Raw genomic sequence first — 16,173 nt, 5'->3', positions numbered from 1 at the left:
ATTCCTGACATGTGTTAATATAAATAACATAGCTTTTGGCCATAATCTTCCATGGTCCAGGGTCGTTATTTCCTTTGTGCTGTTTTTCACACCCAGTTTTAATAACACCTTGTGTTTTTGTATGTTTTTCTGGACTACTTCATTAAAATATCATCTTTACTGCCTTCTTCATCTCTACATTTGGGTCTAAGACGTCACAGAGCATGAACCAGTTGTGGCAGCATCATGTTGTGGGGATGCTCTTATATAGCAAAGACAAAGGCAATTAAGAGATGCCAAGATGGGTGAGTGGCTAAATACAGTGCAATTCCTCAAGAAAATGTGTCAGATACTGCAAAAGTATAGACTGGATTCACCTTCCAGCAGGACAAGGGATGTAAAAATACAACCAGAGCTATGATGGAATGGTTTAGAGCAAATAATATTAATTTGTCAGAATCTCCCAAACTGAAATTAGGTAAAGAATCTGACTTGACAAATTGCTTTTCACAGAAGCTCTGCATCTAGTCTGACTGAACTTGAGCTATCTGCTGATAAATAGGGCAACATTCTTCAGATGTGCAAAGTCAGTAGAGACATTACAAAAAAAACACAACTGTAATTGCAGCAAAAGGTCATTCTACACAAAAAATGGCTCAGTAGGACTGAATACAATGGAAGCACCCATTTTGGATTTTTATCTATAAACAATTTTGAAAATTAAGTTTCAGATTGTTCTAACCTTGCAAATATGTACCACTTTAAGCTGACCGATCACCTGACATCTTAATAAAAATGCATTAAATTTTGTGATTGCAATGTGAAAAATTGGCATTGTCACGGTGGGGGTTTGGGGTGGGCCAAAGCGCAGACAAGAGCTTGGCAGCAACATCTCGAATAAATTTTGAGCTTTATTCAAAAATTCACAAATGTAACAAAAACACTGCAGGTACTAACCACAGTCGAGATCCAAAAAACTTACATAAAGACACTGCAGGAACATGGAAACTCATGGCATGGACGAGGGTAGTGAATCGAGTTGTGAACGAGGAACCAACAACATACAATGAAACAAAACCAACTAACTGAGGGAGACAAAGGCAGGTAATCAAAGGAACTAAGAACAGGTGTGACAACGAAGCAGGGAGGCAGAAGGAACAGGTGAAACAAATAGAAAAACTAAAGCATGGGCGAAGTGACTAATAAACAATACCGAAACGAAGCTATAAACAAAATAACCAAATGAAGCATGAGAGTCAAGAATAATCATAAACAGACAAACTAGAGGGAACATAAGAAACACCATAACCTAAGATCTAAGCAAACTAAGAACAAACAAGGAACCCATAAAGCAAACCGGATTACAAAGTAAACAAACCTAAAACCACACTGACTGAACTGACTGGAAAAAAGGCAGAGAACCTGGGGACTAGAATAAATATAAACAAAATGTAAACACTACTAAACTAACCTCTCAGGAGGGACTGGAGAAATAAGATAAACTAGAAGAACCAGACTTGGGAGGACTTAGGAATGTAAAGGTAAATTAATAAACAGAAGAGTGCAGGGGGGAGAACAAATACCTGACCATAAATAAAACACAGAGATACTAGATGGGAAACTAAACTAAAGAACCCAAGGAAAACAGAGCACAATAATAATAATAATAATAATCAACAACGACAACAAAGAGAAAGCCATACTAAGTCATAAGAAAAATTACAACAACTAAAGGAGCTATGAACAAGGAGGGAGAAACTACAACCTAACAACCAAAATAACTGAGGATAAACAAAACACAAACCAACACAGAGTCCAAAAGTGTCACACCCTGACAGGCATGAACACTTTGCAAGATGGTAATTTCCTACATCTAAACCTGAAATAGAAGTTTTTAGCTGAGTATATATCAGAGCCTTAAAAAAGGTTGAAGCTCACCAATCCTGATAGTACTTAAGCTAAAAACTTTGTTTTCTCACATCTTAAAATATTTTATGTTAATATTTTCTGCAGATAACATGGATATAGTTTTTTATTCATTACAGCATCATGGTTCATTAGTCAGTAGATGCTGCACTGTGTGATACAAGCCTCCACAATGAATTACTTCTACTTTTAAACAAAAAAATGGCTCCTGGACATTTTGTGATTTCCTTTACTTTCTCACATCTCTGTGGGGAACAATGGAACTAAAACAAACTTTATAATGCGACAAAGTGAGATAAGAACCTCATAAAAGAAACGATAAAAAGGAATTAATTTCCTCATTTACACAAATACATGCCTATAATATTCAAAACTTGCTTTGCTGCTACCATCACAAGAGTAATTATTTCTTTCCTATTCAACTTTCTCTGCTAGAACAAGGCTGTAGCCTTGTTGTATATCCCAAAGCATATACAGTCACCAAAGCATGTACAACTGTAATATGTATGCAGCCAGTAGGAGGTCTGAGAAGCACGTCTTTGAAAATGGCAAAACATTTAGGGCATATATTGTCTTATTGGAGATGGGGGTGGAGCTTTAGCTATAATCTCCATTATCCTATTGACAAAAAGAGGATCAGACAGCAGTTAACCCCAGCATGATGAGATGAAACAGATTAGGATGTATCAAGATCTCTTGATATGATAAAGCCACAAGGGGTATTTTCAAGCCTTTGTGTTATTTCAGACATATTAGATACTGTTTTATCTGATATAATGCAGGGTTGAGCAAAAAATCCTTTACTATCTATTTTGGTGAAAAAGACTCTCTACTTCTCATGTTAAAGGAATTGGAGCACATACTTGAACGTCATCTGAGGAAGGCTCATAGCTCGCCCTCTTAAAGGTCTCTGTCACATTGCGAAGGATCTCCACTGATGAGAGCAGGTCACCGGCGTAAAAGTTCCTCCGCTGGGTGAGGTCCAGTAGGTTCTTGGTAACCTGGGACATCCCATCCCCTGCCAGCATCCTCTGGCCCTTCGCAAGATGGCCCTGAACCTCCAAGAACAGGAGAAGAAAGAACTTGGGACATCAGTGTCCTCTTGCCAGTTTGTGATACACACACTGAGCTACACATTTGGAGTAAATGGAGGGCAAAAAATCGGGAAGAAAAGAGTCGACTCTTATAGGCCCTTTATTTGACACTTATATCTAAGCTGGGCTGAAATGCTTTGTGCCTCGCGGACGTTTTGAAATAAGCCAATATGAATAAGAAGGTAACTGGAGCAGAAGACACATATTTAGGCAGAAACTGCATGGCAAAATGACATTTCACATCATTGCACTAGAACTATGTCCATAAATGCATGTTCAAAGGTGCAGGACTGTATGTATGGAAGCATAGAGCTGTCCCTCAGGAGAACGAAAAATAGTTATATCACTTTATACTGTGAAAACGTTTTATTACAATATACTTATCACTTTGAACAATATAATATAAGGTCATTACAATATACTGTACATATTTACCACATTCTAACAAAAAAACGTTCACGTTGTTGCAATATAATATCTATATTGTGGGAACATGATCAATAATTGTGCAAACACCAAAAAGATATTGTTGGAACAATACGTTTTCTTGTTAGAACATAAAACATTTCATGTTGATAAACGCCATCAATCACTACATCTATACATATTCAAAAGGTTCAAGTTTGTTATGAGTTAAGATAATCAAACATCAATTTGGGTAATTTTTGGCCAATTCTGTACGGATCTACAGTATATTAATCTGTAAATCTTCTATGGTACTCAGCGTGACAACAACTGAATGCATTTCAGGTGGTGTTGTTTGTATCCATTGAGCTTTACCTGCCGCTGTATTTGATCAATGAAAAATGCTGCCATCTCACTTGGATCAGACTCATCAAGGGTAAAAATGCTATGTTGTGATGATAAAATGTACCATGTTTTAATGTGAAAACTTTATTGCTCAAACTATCTAATTTTTGTGTTTGTAAAATATATTTTTACATTACCAGAATATAATAATTACATGGTAAGAACCTGAAAGGTTATGTGATAAAGATGTGCATTTTAATAATCTGATATTATATTGTTCAAACATGAAGAGTATATTGTTAGATTGATAAAGTCTTCATGTTATAACATGACAGAGCTCCATTTTTCTTCTGCCTTGGATGTATGTGCCTTGGATCTTGGCCTGGATGTATGTGCTATCTCAGTCTTTGTAGATTTTTTTTTTTTTAAATGAAGGAGAGGTTAGCAGAATTTAAAGATTTACTACTGTGTTTCCAGGCTATGCAAAGAAAACGTGTTTCAAATAGAAAAATATAAAATCATTAGGTTTCAAAAGAAACCTTTCTGGGTGTAAAAAAAAGGAAGAAGACAGAGTTGGCACAGGTTCACTGCCTTTCCCCTACTTTTCATACCTATTTTTCATGCTAGTTTTAAAGTAGGAAAAATGTTTAAAAATACATGTCATTTATCATAGCAGATTATATTCAATAATGAATATAATATGTTGTTTGGGAGAGGTTAGCATAAGAACAAAGGCACAGAAAAGAATATGCCAAAAACGCAATTAATAAAACAGTTTCACAGTTTTACTGAGATATTAAAAACAGAATATGGCCAAATCTGTATTTTAATTTGCTTCACTATTAAATGTAGTTAATCTTTAGCTACAGCGTGATGAGTTCAAGGGGGTGGGAAAACACTGGGGAATTTATGATCCATTGGACACAGAGGCTGTGAGAGGAAGCTGACTTTGCACCTACTGATTGCTGCAAGTATCTGAATTCATTTGTTATGCATCGAGCATAGCTGGGCTGCTCCCAAAAGGCCATGCCGCGGTGATCCAAAGAGCAGCGTCGACTAGTGGTGCCTGCAAGAGTGGAGGGGGACAGCAACAGATTTGGAGAGGGGAATCAGTGAAGGAGGGATAAGAGTAGAGATGAGTAAGCACAGAGAACACAAAGAGAGGTAGGGGTGGAGGGGATTAGGAGCAAAGCAAAGGAAGAAATAAAAGGTAGTTGGAAGTGGTGGAGTGGAAAGGGGAGAGACAAAAGAACAGAAAGAAATAACTATTTGTCAGAGATTCATCCATTTTCCCATTGGTCTGTCTTATATGTGCATAACCCAACATCAAAATGCCATGATGTTTTTTAGAATTTATTTTGAAAATGAATCACATTGTTATAAAAAGAGGGGGAACAGGTCATCTGGTAAGGAAGCAATGACATTTATGAATAAAATTGCTTTACTATAACAAACAACGCAATCCTAATGCTTTTATTTTGTGTATTCCAGGCAGTGTTGATACAGCTTACAATTTATAACTTACAATAATGTGTTGTGAATTGGCGCTATATAAATAAAACTGAATTGAATTGAATTTCAACCTCAAACATGGAGCAGCTCAGCTGTCATAACTGTCACTGGAGCTGGCCCAAGGCATGAGCAATGTAACACCAGCTTAGGGCCCAACACAGTAATAATAATAATAATATAACATTTTGACATTTCAGAAAATGTATCTAATCATTAAATGTTTTTTACACGTATTGTGTAAAAAACATTTAAGATGTCCTTTTAATTATCTGTTTTTACAGATAAATTTTTCAGCAAGTGGGAAAAGCTAATCCCAAGTTTAGCGCCTCTGTTATCCCCTTTGTTTATGTTAATAGTAAACCTTCCCCAAGCAGCTAAGTTAGCTTTAAGGTTCCACAGAGTACAGTAATTAGGCCAGTTTTCGTTAGTATGTATATATGCTGTTTGGTAAAATCATCAGACTTCATGGGATCAATTCTCATTGTTAAGCTGGTGACACTCAATTGTATTTATCTATAAAACCTGGCGAGTCCCAGCAGGCAGTTAAATTACATGCATGTCTTGAAAACATACGAGCTTTGATGACGTTTAATTTTCTTGAAGTGCAAGAACTGTCACACAATTCAGGTTTACAAATAGTTGAGGTTTTATTGTATGGGTAAAATACAGTATAAGTAACACTTGTACAAACTGAGCAATCTAGTGGATAATTTCCATCCTAGCAGCAGACTTCCCATGATGCCACTGTTTGAATAAGAGCACCCCCTCTCCAACAAGCCGACTTCTTCCAAATGGCCTTCGAGAAGGACCGGATAGGGGAGACAAACGCGCTGATGTCTCTTTGCTGGCGAACAGACAAACTCTTTAACTGGATCCAAGGATGTCATACGATCATCGATCAAATGCACAGTTAAGTACGAATGAAATACTGTCTGTGTATCCGCTATTTTCATTCATGAACGGGGACATTAAGGTGTAATAGTTGCTTACTTTTTCTCTGAGGCCTGCAGAAGCAAACTGTCCCAGAGAAGTTCCCTACAGACACGTGGTCTCTATGAAGCCGAGCAGAGCGGTCTCCCAGTCTGGAAGGAAGACAGCAGAGACACCATCACGTGGTTACTGTAACGTGCAGTGTGGTTGGCGGACAGAACGGGCCGTCTTTCATCCTCAGCCACGGAGGTTAGCTAGAAGCTAACCGTTTGTTCACAGACCGGCCGGCAGAACAGCCGCCACTCCCCACAGCTAAGGAGGTTAGCTGTAGCTAACCGTTTAAAGACTGTGGACGTTTCTTCAAACGTCTCCGCCTTGGACAACGTTCCTCACCACAGTTCATGATGTTAAGTGTTTGGCAGAATAATATAGAAGTGATTTAGATTGAAATGATCTAAACATTTTTAATTTTATGAAGTTTGGTTTTGTTTGTGTTGAACTCAGCTATCTTGGTGCTAGCAGAATATCTGCAGCACACATGTTCAGGTTGTGTTCTTTGTGTGTTTTTAAAGTTAAGACACACTTTATTTAAAGGGTGATTTTAAACAGAAGATTGATCCTAACGCGCCGTCCGCGCTTATGCATTTTAACCCTCTTATTGACGGTATTTTTAAAGGCGTGGGTTTGATTCTTGTGCTAAGCTATCAGCTTCTTTGTTAGGTTTAACTGCTAACAGGTAAGGACAGCGCCTGCTGCCAAATAATATTTACCCAGAAAGGTTTTGTTTTCAATCCAGTGAATAATGTGTCCCTAACATCATTTTACTAAATTTGATATTTAAGTAAACACCATTAAGCCCCTTTTCTCCAGAAAGATTTGGCTCTTTCCAAAATACTCCCTTAATAATATTTCTTCAAATATTATTTTAATAAATAAAGGCCGCTATTGAGACACCATTGAGAATTCATCCAGAAGGTTGGTTTTATTCAGCAGATCATTCTTAAAACATTATTTTATTAAAATAATATTTTATCTGATCTTGCATTGTGAATGGTTGTCTAAACGTTTGCTGATTATTGTCTAAGTTGGTTCCAAGACCAACTTTACTTCACTTCCAGATTCTTCAAGATAATCCTTGGTTCTCAGACATAAACATTGCATGGTAATGTTGCATCACTCGTTTTGGTCATGATTTCCAATCATCTTTAATCAACTTGTTTATATTGTACATAGCCCATTAGTCTTCATTATTCTTTCATTCTGCTTGGTAGTTTAGTTGAATTGTTTTAGCATATTAAAGAGTTTGTTAATTGAAATATGTTTGACTTTGAGTTGACTTATTTTTGTTAATAAATTCTTGTATTTTAAGAAATTGTGTGAATTCATTCCATGTATGTGCAGAGTTTATGCTGTTCAATAATGTCAGAGCTCGTCTCACACCTTTCTATTTTGTCCTAATACCATCGCCTTACTGGGCTGGTATTCACAGGACAACCCTTAACAGACCGAAATATTATTTGATAAAATATTAAAATATTAATTTTAAATATTAAGGGCTGCATGGTGGTGCAGTTGGTAGCAGTGTTGCCTTGCAGCAAGAAGGTCCTGGGTTCGATTCCCGGCTGGGGGTCTTTCTGCATGGAGTTTGCATGTTCTCACCGTGCATGCATGGGTTCTCACCGGGTACTCCGGCTTCCTCCCACAGTACAAAGAGGTTAATTGGTGTTAATTGGTTAATCTAAATTGCCCTTAGGTGTATGAATGAGTGTGTGCGTGGTTGTTTGTGTGTTGCCCTGCAATGGACTGGTGACCTGTCCAGGGTGTACCCTGCCTCTTGCCCATAGACTGCTGGAGATAGGCACCAGCTCCCCTGCGACCCACTATGGAATAAGCGGTAGAAAATGACTGACTGATATTAAATAATATTCTCAGGTTCATAATCCCAACATTTAAATACTAACAAGTTCTTTAAAAACAAAGCAATTTTTAAACACTGTAAAAACGGATACTTTTTGTATTTATACTCTATAGATAAATTATGTTAAATGACCCGAATAAGTGAAGCAACACAAATTCAGTTGTCCAGTTGATAATCTTAATACATTGTGTGCTGAACGTCTTACTTTTAAGGTGCCAGCTATAATAATGGCTAGATGTGTGATGCACAAAGTTTCAAACATGCATAGTAGTTGAGCTGAGGTGGGCAATGGTAACTGGGAAGTCCTCAAATCAGCCTGCTCTGTCTGTCTGCCTGTCTGCCATTTAAACTGCAATACTGTAACAGAAGAACAACCCAATATCCACCCACATCACAGTGCACATCTGACATAAGGGTCCAATATCACTTTGAGTGCACTTCACATGTCACCTTACTGCTTCAACACAGGTGCTTGATATCCTAAAAGAAAACTACGGTGGTATAAAACATTTCCCTGGACATCCGCACTTCACACAAGCTTTTTACTATCCCCTCTTCCTCCACACAAGGACAAAAAGAGATCCAGACCAAACCTCATACACCCACCTTTCTCCACAGCCATAACTCGGAGATATGTCTGAAGCCTTGAGCAAGCTAAGAAAAACGGTTACATCCTGGGAGCAACCATGCAGCACCATGAGCCAGCCCACAGGGCAGCATCACATGCCTACTGTTTTACACTGCGTTGAGCATCTGTCTTGCTCAAAACTGGCTTCTTCTGAGTGCCTTATTTCACATTTGCAGCCATCAAAAAAATACTCTGAGGCTCCATGGCTCAATGAAGTCACCAGGGGTTTATCATATTACAGCTTGATACCTGAAAATTAGGCATTCGTTTAGTGGTCTAACTCTGACATTCCTAAATGTCACCATTAACTAAGAGAGAGATCATGCTATTTGATGTGGGAATTGCCAAACAAAACGCAGCCAAAAAACTAATCTGAATCCCGTTTATGTTCTATGTTATTTACAAGTTTAAATAAATAGTAGAACATATAGTCTTTTTTTAAGATAAACAGTTTCATTATGAATTTAACTATTTGATTCCCTCTTTTACATCAAATACTAAGCAGTGAGATGTGTAACAATAAACAGAAATTCCACATTGGTAGAGTCAAGGCTAAAATATTTTATATTATGAATTGCTGGGCCAGAGATCACTCCTGTGTATATAAAAGCTTTACAGAGAAAATACTTATTGTATGAAAACCAATACACCTTCTCATTTAATGGTTTTCTTTATGTTTATCACTATTTACATTGTATGTAGAACGTTCTCACTGAAGGCATCAAAATTGTGAATGGACACATACAAGTCCTTCTAAAAAAATTAGCATATTGTGATAAAGTTCATTATTTTCTATAATGTAATGATGAAAATTTAATATTCATATATTTTAGATTCATTGCACAGTAACTGAAATATTTCAGGTCCTTTATTGTCTTAATACGGATGATGGCTCATGAAAACCCAAAATTCCTATCTCACAAAATTAGCATATTTCATCCGACCAATAAAAGAAAAGTGTTTTTAATACAAAAAACGTCAACCTTCAAATAATCATGTACAGTTATGCACTCAATACCTGGTCGGGAATCCTTTTGCAGAAATGACTGCTTCAATGCGGCGTGGCATGGAGGCAATCAGCCTGTGGCACTGCTGAGGTCTTATGGAGGCCCAGGATGCTTCGATAGCGGCCTTTAGCTCATCCAGAGTGTTGGGTCTTGAGTCTCTCAACGTTCTCTTCACAATATCCCACAGATTCTCTATGGGGTTCAGGTCAGGAGAGTTGGCAGGCCAATTGAGCACAGTGATACCATGGTCAGTAAACCATTTACCAGTGGTTTTGGCACTGTGAGCAGGCGCCAGGCCGTGCTGAAAAATGAAATCTTCATCTCCATAAAGCTTTTCAGCAGATGGAAGCATGAAGTGCTCCAAAATCTCCTGATAGCTAGCTGAATTGACCCTGCCCTTGATAAAACACAGTGGACCAACACCAGCAGCTGACACGGCACCCCAGACCATCACTGACTGTGGGTACGTGACACTGGACTTCTGGCATTTTGGCATTTCCTTCTCCCCAGTCTTCCTCCAGACTCTGGCACCTTGATTTCCGAATGACATGCAGAATTTGCTTTCATCCGAAAAAAGTACTTTGGACCACTGAGCAACAGTCCAGTGCTGCTTCTCTGTAGCCCAGGTCTGGGGAATGCGGCACCTGTAGCCCATTTCCTGCACACGCCTGTGCACGGTGGCTCTGTATGTTTCTACTTCAGACTCAGTCCACTGCTTCCGCAGGTCCCCCAAGGTCTGGAATCAGCCATTTTCCACAATCTTTCTCAGGGTCCGGTCACCTCTTCTTGTTGTGCAGCGTTTTCTGCCACACGTTTTCCTTCCCACAGACTTCCCACTGAGGTGCCTTGATACAGCAGTCTGGGAACTGCCTATTCGTTCAGAAATGTCTTTCTGTGTCTTACCCTCTTGCTTGAGGGTGTCAATAGTGGCCTTCTGGACAGCAGTCAGGTCGGCAGTCTTACCCATGATCGGGGTTTTGAGTGATGAACCAGGCTGGGAGTTTTAAAGGCCTCAGGAATCTTTTGCAGGTGTTTAGAGTTAACTCGTTGATTCAGATGATTAGGTTCATAGCTCGTTTAGAGACCCTTTTAATGATATGCTAATTTTGTGAGATAGGAATTTTGGGTTTTCATGAGCTGTATGCCAAAATCATCCGTATTAAGACAATAAAAGACCTGAAATATTTCAGTTAGTGTGCAATGAATCTAAAATATATGAATGTTAAATTTTCATCATGACATTATGGAAAATAATGAACTTTATCACAATATGCTAATTTTTTGAGAAGGACCTGTATATAATTACATAACAAACGAAAAATTGTAAAAGAAGACCAAACTAAACGTTTAGGTGTATATGCAAAATGCTGTGTGGCAGATAACTTATATAGCACCTCACCATGTATATTCAATACAATTCAGGTCAATTCACTTTATTTTTTTTATACAGCTCCAGTTCACAACGTGTCGTCTGAAGGCACCTCAAAAAACAGAAAAAAAGTCTATCCAATCCAATCCAATCACAGAGACAGATTTCAAGTCAATTACATACATTCCAAAATGACACAAAAAGTTGTGAAACAATGCAGTCTTTGTTTGTTGTCTGTATTGTGTGTATATGCTGTTCCCACAATGAAATGTGGTTGTGGCAACATCATGCTGTAGGGTGGCTCAGTCAGAGTTAAACTTAAAATGAATAGAGCTAAATACCAGTATCATGGGAAAGAAATTGTTAGAAGCTGCCAAATACTTGAAATTGGAGTGGAGGTTCACCTTTCAGCAGGTGAAGTATAATAAACAGCAATGGAATTGTATATTTATCAAAGCATATTCAAGTGTTTGAATGGCCCAATGTTCAGACCCAAATAAAATGAATAATATTCTGTAGTACGTCTTGAAAGTTGTTGTCTAGAGACACTGTCTAACCAAACTAATTGAGCTTGAACTCTTTGGTAAAGGCTAAAGCAGACCATTTCTATCTCTTGGTGTTCAAAAGTTGGTTGTACAAACTATTTACTCAGCTAAATACAAATGCACGCTCCAACCGATTTTATTTGTAAACAATTTTGATATATAGGCATTTATTGTGCACTACTTTGTGTTGGTCTATGACACACAATCCCAGTAAAATAAATGACGTATGAGGGTGTAATGAGACAAAACATGAAAAAATTCCAGGGGTATAAAAACTTTTAAACACATTGCTCTATTCCTAGCCTAAACAATGTTAACATGTCAGCAACTGCAAAATCAGATTCTAAGCATATACGTACACGTTAAAATCTTTGTTAAATACAGTGTAGGTGTGTTTTTTTAACTACAGTATAATTTACCTAGAATAATGGAACTTTACTTAATAATTAACGTTTGATGATTCAATGTATAGCACATAAATAACTGCAGCTGAACTGAAAGGTGTATACTGCCTCTTTCGTTTTAAAATGTTTTTTTTCTTCTGTTTATGTTTCAATTTTCTTCCGTTATCTCATTCTGCTTTCTTTTATCTCATACAAGGTGATCCAGGCTGTAAATCCATTCTATGTATCATGCTATTTAGGAATATTTGTTTAAAAAATACAACACAAACACAAACAAATCTTTGCGTTGCATGTTTTAACCCTCACGTCTTGTCCTTACCTCCTGTCTCTGATAGCTGTTGTTATCTATGATCATCAAAGCAGCGCTGATGGCCCTGTGATGACCTTGATGATCCCACTGACAGCAGCTGAGGATGTGCTATGGACCCTAAACACGTCTGTTCTACATTAATTTTTTCAGCTCAGTAGTTCATTCTTTTTTAGTCATGATCTGAGCAGCAATTGTAAAAAGTCAGAGGTTATGTTTTTTCTTTTATGGTTTTATAATGCAGACCCCTGTGAAAGCCTGCTGACACTGCAAGTGGGATTAACGGCTTTACAAATAAATTTGACCCAAACTCAGTTGTAGTTAGTCATGATTTTTTTTTCTGAGGTCTGTGCCAGCTTTGACAAGCAGAGGCAGTGTGCTTAAATATGAAATATGTCTGCCCTCTCATGTTTTGTACTTCATCACAATACTGCTCAGAGATGACGTAGCTCTCCAGCAAAGATATATAATAATGGTTTTGGAGCAAACATTTCTGGTGCTCTGTGTAAAAAAGTCTATTAGCATTGAATATTACAAATAATAGAGATCTGATCTTCCAAGGGCTGCTTTACATTTTCAAAATTTTCAATTTCTGCAGACTAATTCTCAGTCCTTTTCAGCTTATGTGAAAGAAGGAAGGAAGAATGGATCGATGGATGGATACAATCGGAGATGGAATAAAACCTTTAAAAAATAATTAAATCAAATTTCTAACTTTTCCAGGATATTTAAGAAACCTTTCTTACATAAGTTAAATTTTCTCAATAAAAAACTCCTGATAAACAAAAATAATACTCAAGTGCGCATTTTGTCTGAAGTTGGTTAAGATATAATCTTTCTACAAAAAAAGTTTATGTTTCCTTCAACATAGCACCAATAAGTAAAAGAAAATGCACACATACACACCCATAGCTATTGGAAGCACAGTGTCAAGCAGTTATTGACCATAAAAACTAATGTCAAGCCTGATAGTTAATGTCATTCTAGTAAATCTTCGTCTGCTTAACTTTGCTGCAGGTGAGCCATCTGTGAATAACAGTGGGTGTGCAACAAGTTTGCCAGAGTGCCATTTTATCCCGATGAAATAAATGTCATGTAGGATCACCAGAGCAACAACTCACTGTGCTGAAACAACATCTAACCTCAGCATTCAAAAATCCCTCATTGTTCTGTTGTGTGTTTGTTAGTAGTTTGACTTTCAGCAAGTTCAAAAGTTACCTGGATCACAGCAGATTTATCAGAGGCTGCAATCCTTCTTATCTCTTTGCTTTCTTCACTCCCTCATCTTCTTTTCAGCCTCTTCCATCGCCAAAATTCAAAACATGCATCGCCTATTCTCTTCTCTTAGTCTACACATTCATTTCCTTTGCTTCATGTTTGATAAGACATCTCCATGTGGCTTTCTTCAACCTTTAACAAAGCTTTTGGGATCAAAGTTAACTATTTTTCCAATTCAGTGCACAGGCTGTAGACTGACAGGACCAGCCTGGAATAACCCGAGAGTATACGGAAATGGAGTGAATGAATATGTGCTGTCTTCTCAGATGAAGAAACACCCCCTGTTATATAACCATAGGGGCAGTATGTTCATTTAGCAGAAGCTTTCACTACACAGCCACTTCCAAGTGAAGAATACCTGCTTAAAGAAGGAGGGCACAGAAACTGGGAGAGCTGGAAGTTTAACCAGTGACTCTAAGGATGACAAATTGTCCTCCAAAGTAGCTAAAATGCTTTTTACATAGTAACTAAATTACATGCATAGTTAAAGTGCAACAATAGATGTCGATGTTTGTTAACGTGCTTTTATGATTTTATACTAGACTTTCAGTTCTTACCTGTGGCATTGGGTGGGCATCTGTTAAAGGCAAGCTCTCCCGAAGGGGTCCGTCTCCACACCATCGACATTGCATAGTCCTCTGGACAAATCTCATACGGTGCTGGAAAGCAAAATGATACAAGTGATTCTACAGTAATCCAAAGAGCCTTTTTAGTATTTCCAACGTGATGCAACAATTTCTTCATACTTCATACGAGGATGTATGGAAATATAAGAGTTCAAAGCTGCAACAGTGTCAGTGAATATCAGCATGTAATTTTGGGATTATAATAAAATGGTTGCCTCTTAAATTATGTTTTTTTTGTGAATGTGGGTGCTACAAGGTTAAAAGGAGTTTTGATGTCATGTTTCTTAAATGTTGCTTTGTGTACTTCACAGAATAAGAGCATTAAGATACTTTTTGCTTCAGGCTCCACTTCAAAAAGACACAATGCAAGCAGACGATTATTCTATTTCTCAATCTGTCCTTAATAAAGTATACATATTCATACTCCGTTGTCCACATCATCTTATCTCCATCTCCTTCTGATTCTGTGTTATCTTATCTTGTATAACAAAACGTGTCACTCACTCTGCACAGATAATCATCTACCTACATTCCCTCTTTGCTTCACTGTGGCTCCTCAGACTTAAGGCTTAATATCCTCTGATTCACCTGGGCAGCGTTGGTCACTACACTTTCGGACTTCCTCTCCGGTCCCATCGCACTGCTGCCCGGTCACAGCCACCCCCTGACACACTCGGGCACGCCTCTGCCATCCTCCATCACAGGACTTAGAGCAGCCGCTCCATGGGCCCCAAGGATTCCACTGGCCATTAGCTAAAACAGAATCAATACTAGTGAGAAACTGATACTTTCAAAGAAGAGTGAAAGCAAAGCCAAAGATACAGTCCATCACGTTTTTTGTTGTTGTTTTTTTTTGGTGGCAACTACATTTTTTACTTGGATGTCATATCTGAAATATATTTGATGCATTTTTTTATTTAACATAGTTTTTAGAAGGAATTTTTGGCAATATTACAAACAAGAACATGAAAGTTAGATTTTTTCAGGGGTAAAGAACTAAAACATTGCTAAATAAGACTTTTGTAAAAATATTTCTATCTCTGAGTTTGGTCACATTTTCCCATGCAACTACCACCAAATTTTATGTATTTATTTATTTTTTTGGAAGGGGGGGGGTTTGATATACCAACATAGAGTAGCACATAATTGTTTTTACAAATAAAATTCTGAAACGTGCTCTGCCTTTGTTTTCAGCTCCATTTATTTTGATCACCCCCCAAAACATTCAGGGCTAATAGTTATCTTCAGACATAGAACCCCCGCCTGTGTGTAATTTAATTTCAGTATAAATAAAACTGTTCTTTACAGGTTTGTTAGAGAACATTATAGAACAAATCTGGAGGAGTCTAAATAAAGATTTACAAAAAAAAAAAATAATAATCACAAGGTTTCAACATCTTATGGAGCACTTTTTAGCCCATCACCTGAAAATTAAGATTCTGGCACAGCCCCCAACCTAGCAAGACATGGTTGCTCACCTAAACTGATGGGCCGGGTAATAAAAGTATTTCTCATAAAGCAACCAAGGGGTCCATATTGACAGGGCAACTGTTAGTCAGGCACTCCACAAACCTGGCCTTTATGAAAGAGTGGCAAGAACAAAGCCATTGTTGTAAAAAATTTGCGAGTAGTCCCATTGAAAGTTCTCCCTAAGTCACGTGCAAGACACAGTGAACATGTGAAAGAAAGTGCTCTGGCCAGCATAGAACAAAACTGATTTTGGCCTTCATGCAAATGCTGTTTGATGAAAAACTAACACTGCAGATCACCCAGGACATACTATCTCCCAGTGTAACATAATGGTGGCAGTATTATGCAGTGGGGATGCATTTTTAAAATATAAAAAAAAAAAAAAAACATGTATTATTTTTCTTCTACTTAACTTACTTTGTGTTGTGTT

At 37.7% G+C, this 16,173-nt stretch overlaps 1 protein-coding gene across 9 annotated transcripts in view; it reads right to left on the bottom strand.

Moving 5' to 3' along the window:
- The window catches only part of adgrb3 (adhesion G protein-coupled receptor B3), a 171,504-nt gene that overhangs the window by 62,656 nt on the left and 92,675 nt on the right, over positions 1-16,173 (bottom strand). For 6 of the 9 annotated variants that reach the window (XM_047351269.1, XM_047351272.1, XM_047351264.1 and 3 more), the window contains 4 exons: positions 14,862-15,026; positions 14,205-14,306; positions 4,709-4,815; positions 2,769-2,966 (listed from right to left, as the gene is read on the bottom strand). In XM_047351269.1, coding sequence (XP_047207225.1) covers positions 2,769-2,966; positions 4,709-4,815; positions 14,205-14,306; positions 14,862-15,026 — 572 coding nt within the window. The remainder of the gene's footprint in view (positions 1-2,768; positions 2,967-4,708; positions 4,816-14,204; positions 14,307-14,861; positions 15,027-16,173) is intronic. The other 3 variants (XM_047351265.1, XM_047351268.1, XM_047351266.1) reach the window with 2 other exon arrangements.

Source organism: Girardinichthys multiradiatus, chromosome 22, assembly GCF_021462225.1.
Source record: "Girardinichthys multiradiatus isolate DD_20200921_A chromosome 22, DD_fGirMul_XY1, whole genome shotgun sequence".
NCBI lineage: Eukaryota > Metazoa > Chordata > Actinopteri > Cyprinodontiformes > Goodeidae > Girardinichthys > Girardinichthys multiradiatus.
This window is presented reverse-complemented; position numbering and strand designations above follow the sequence as displayed.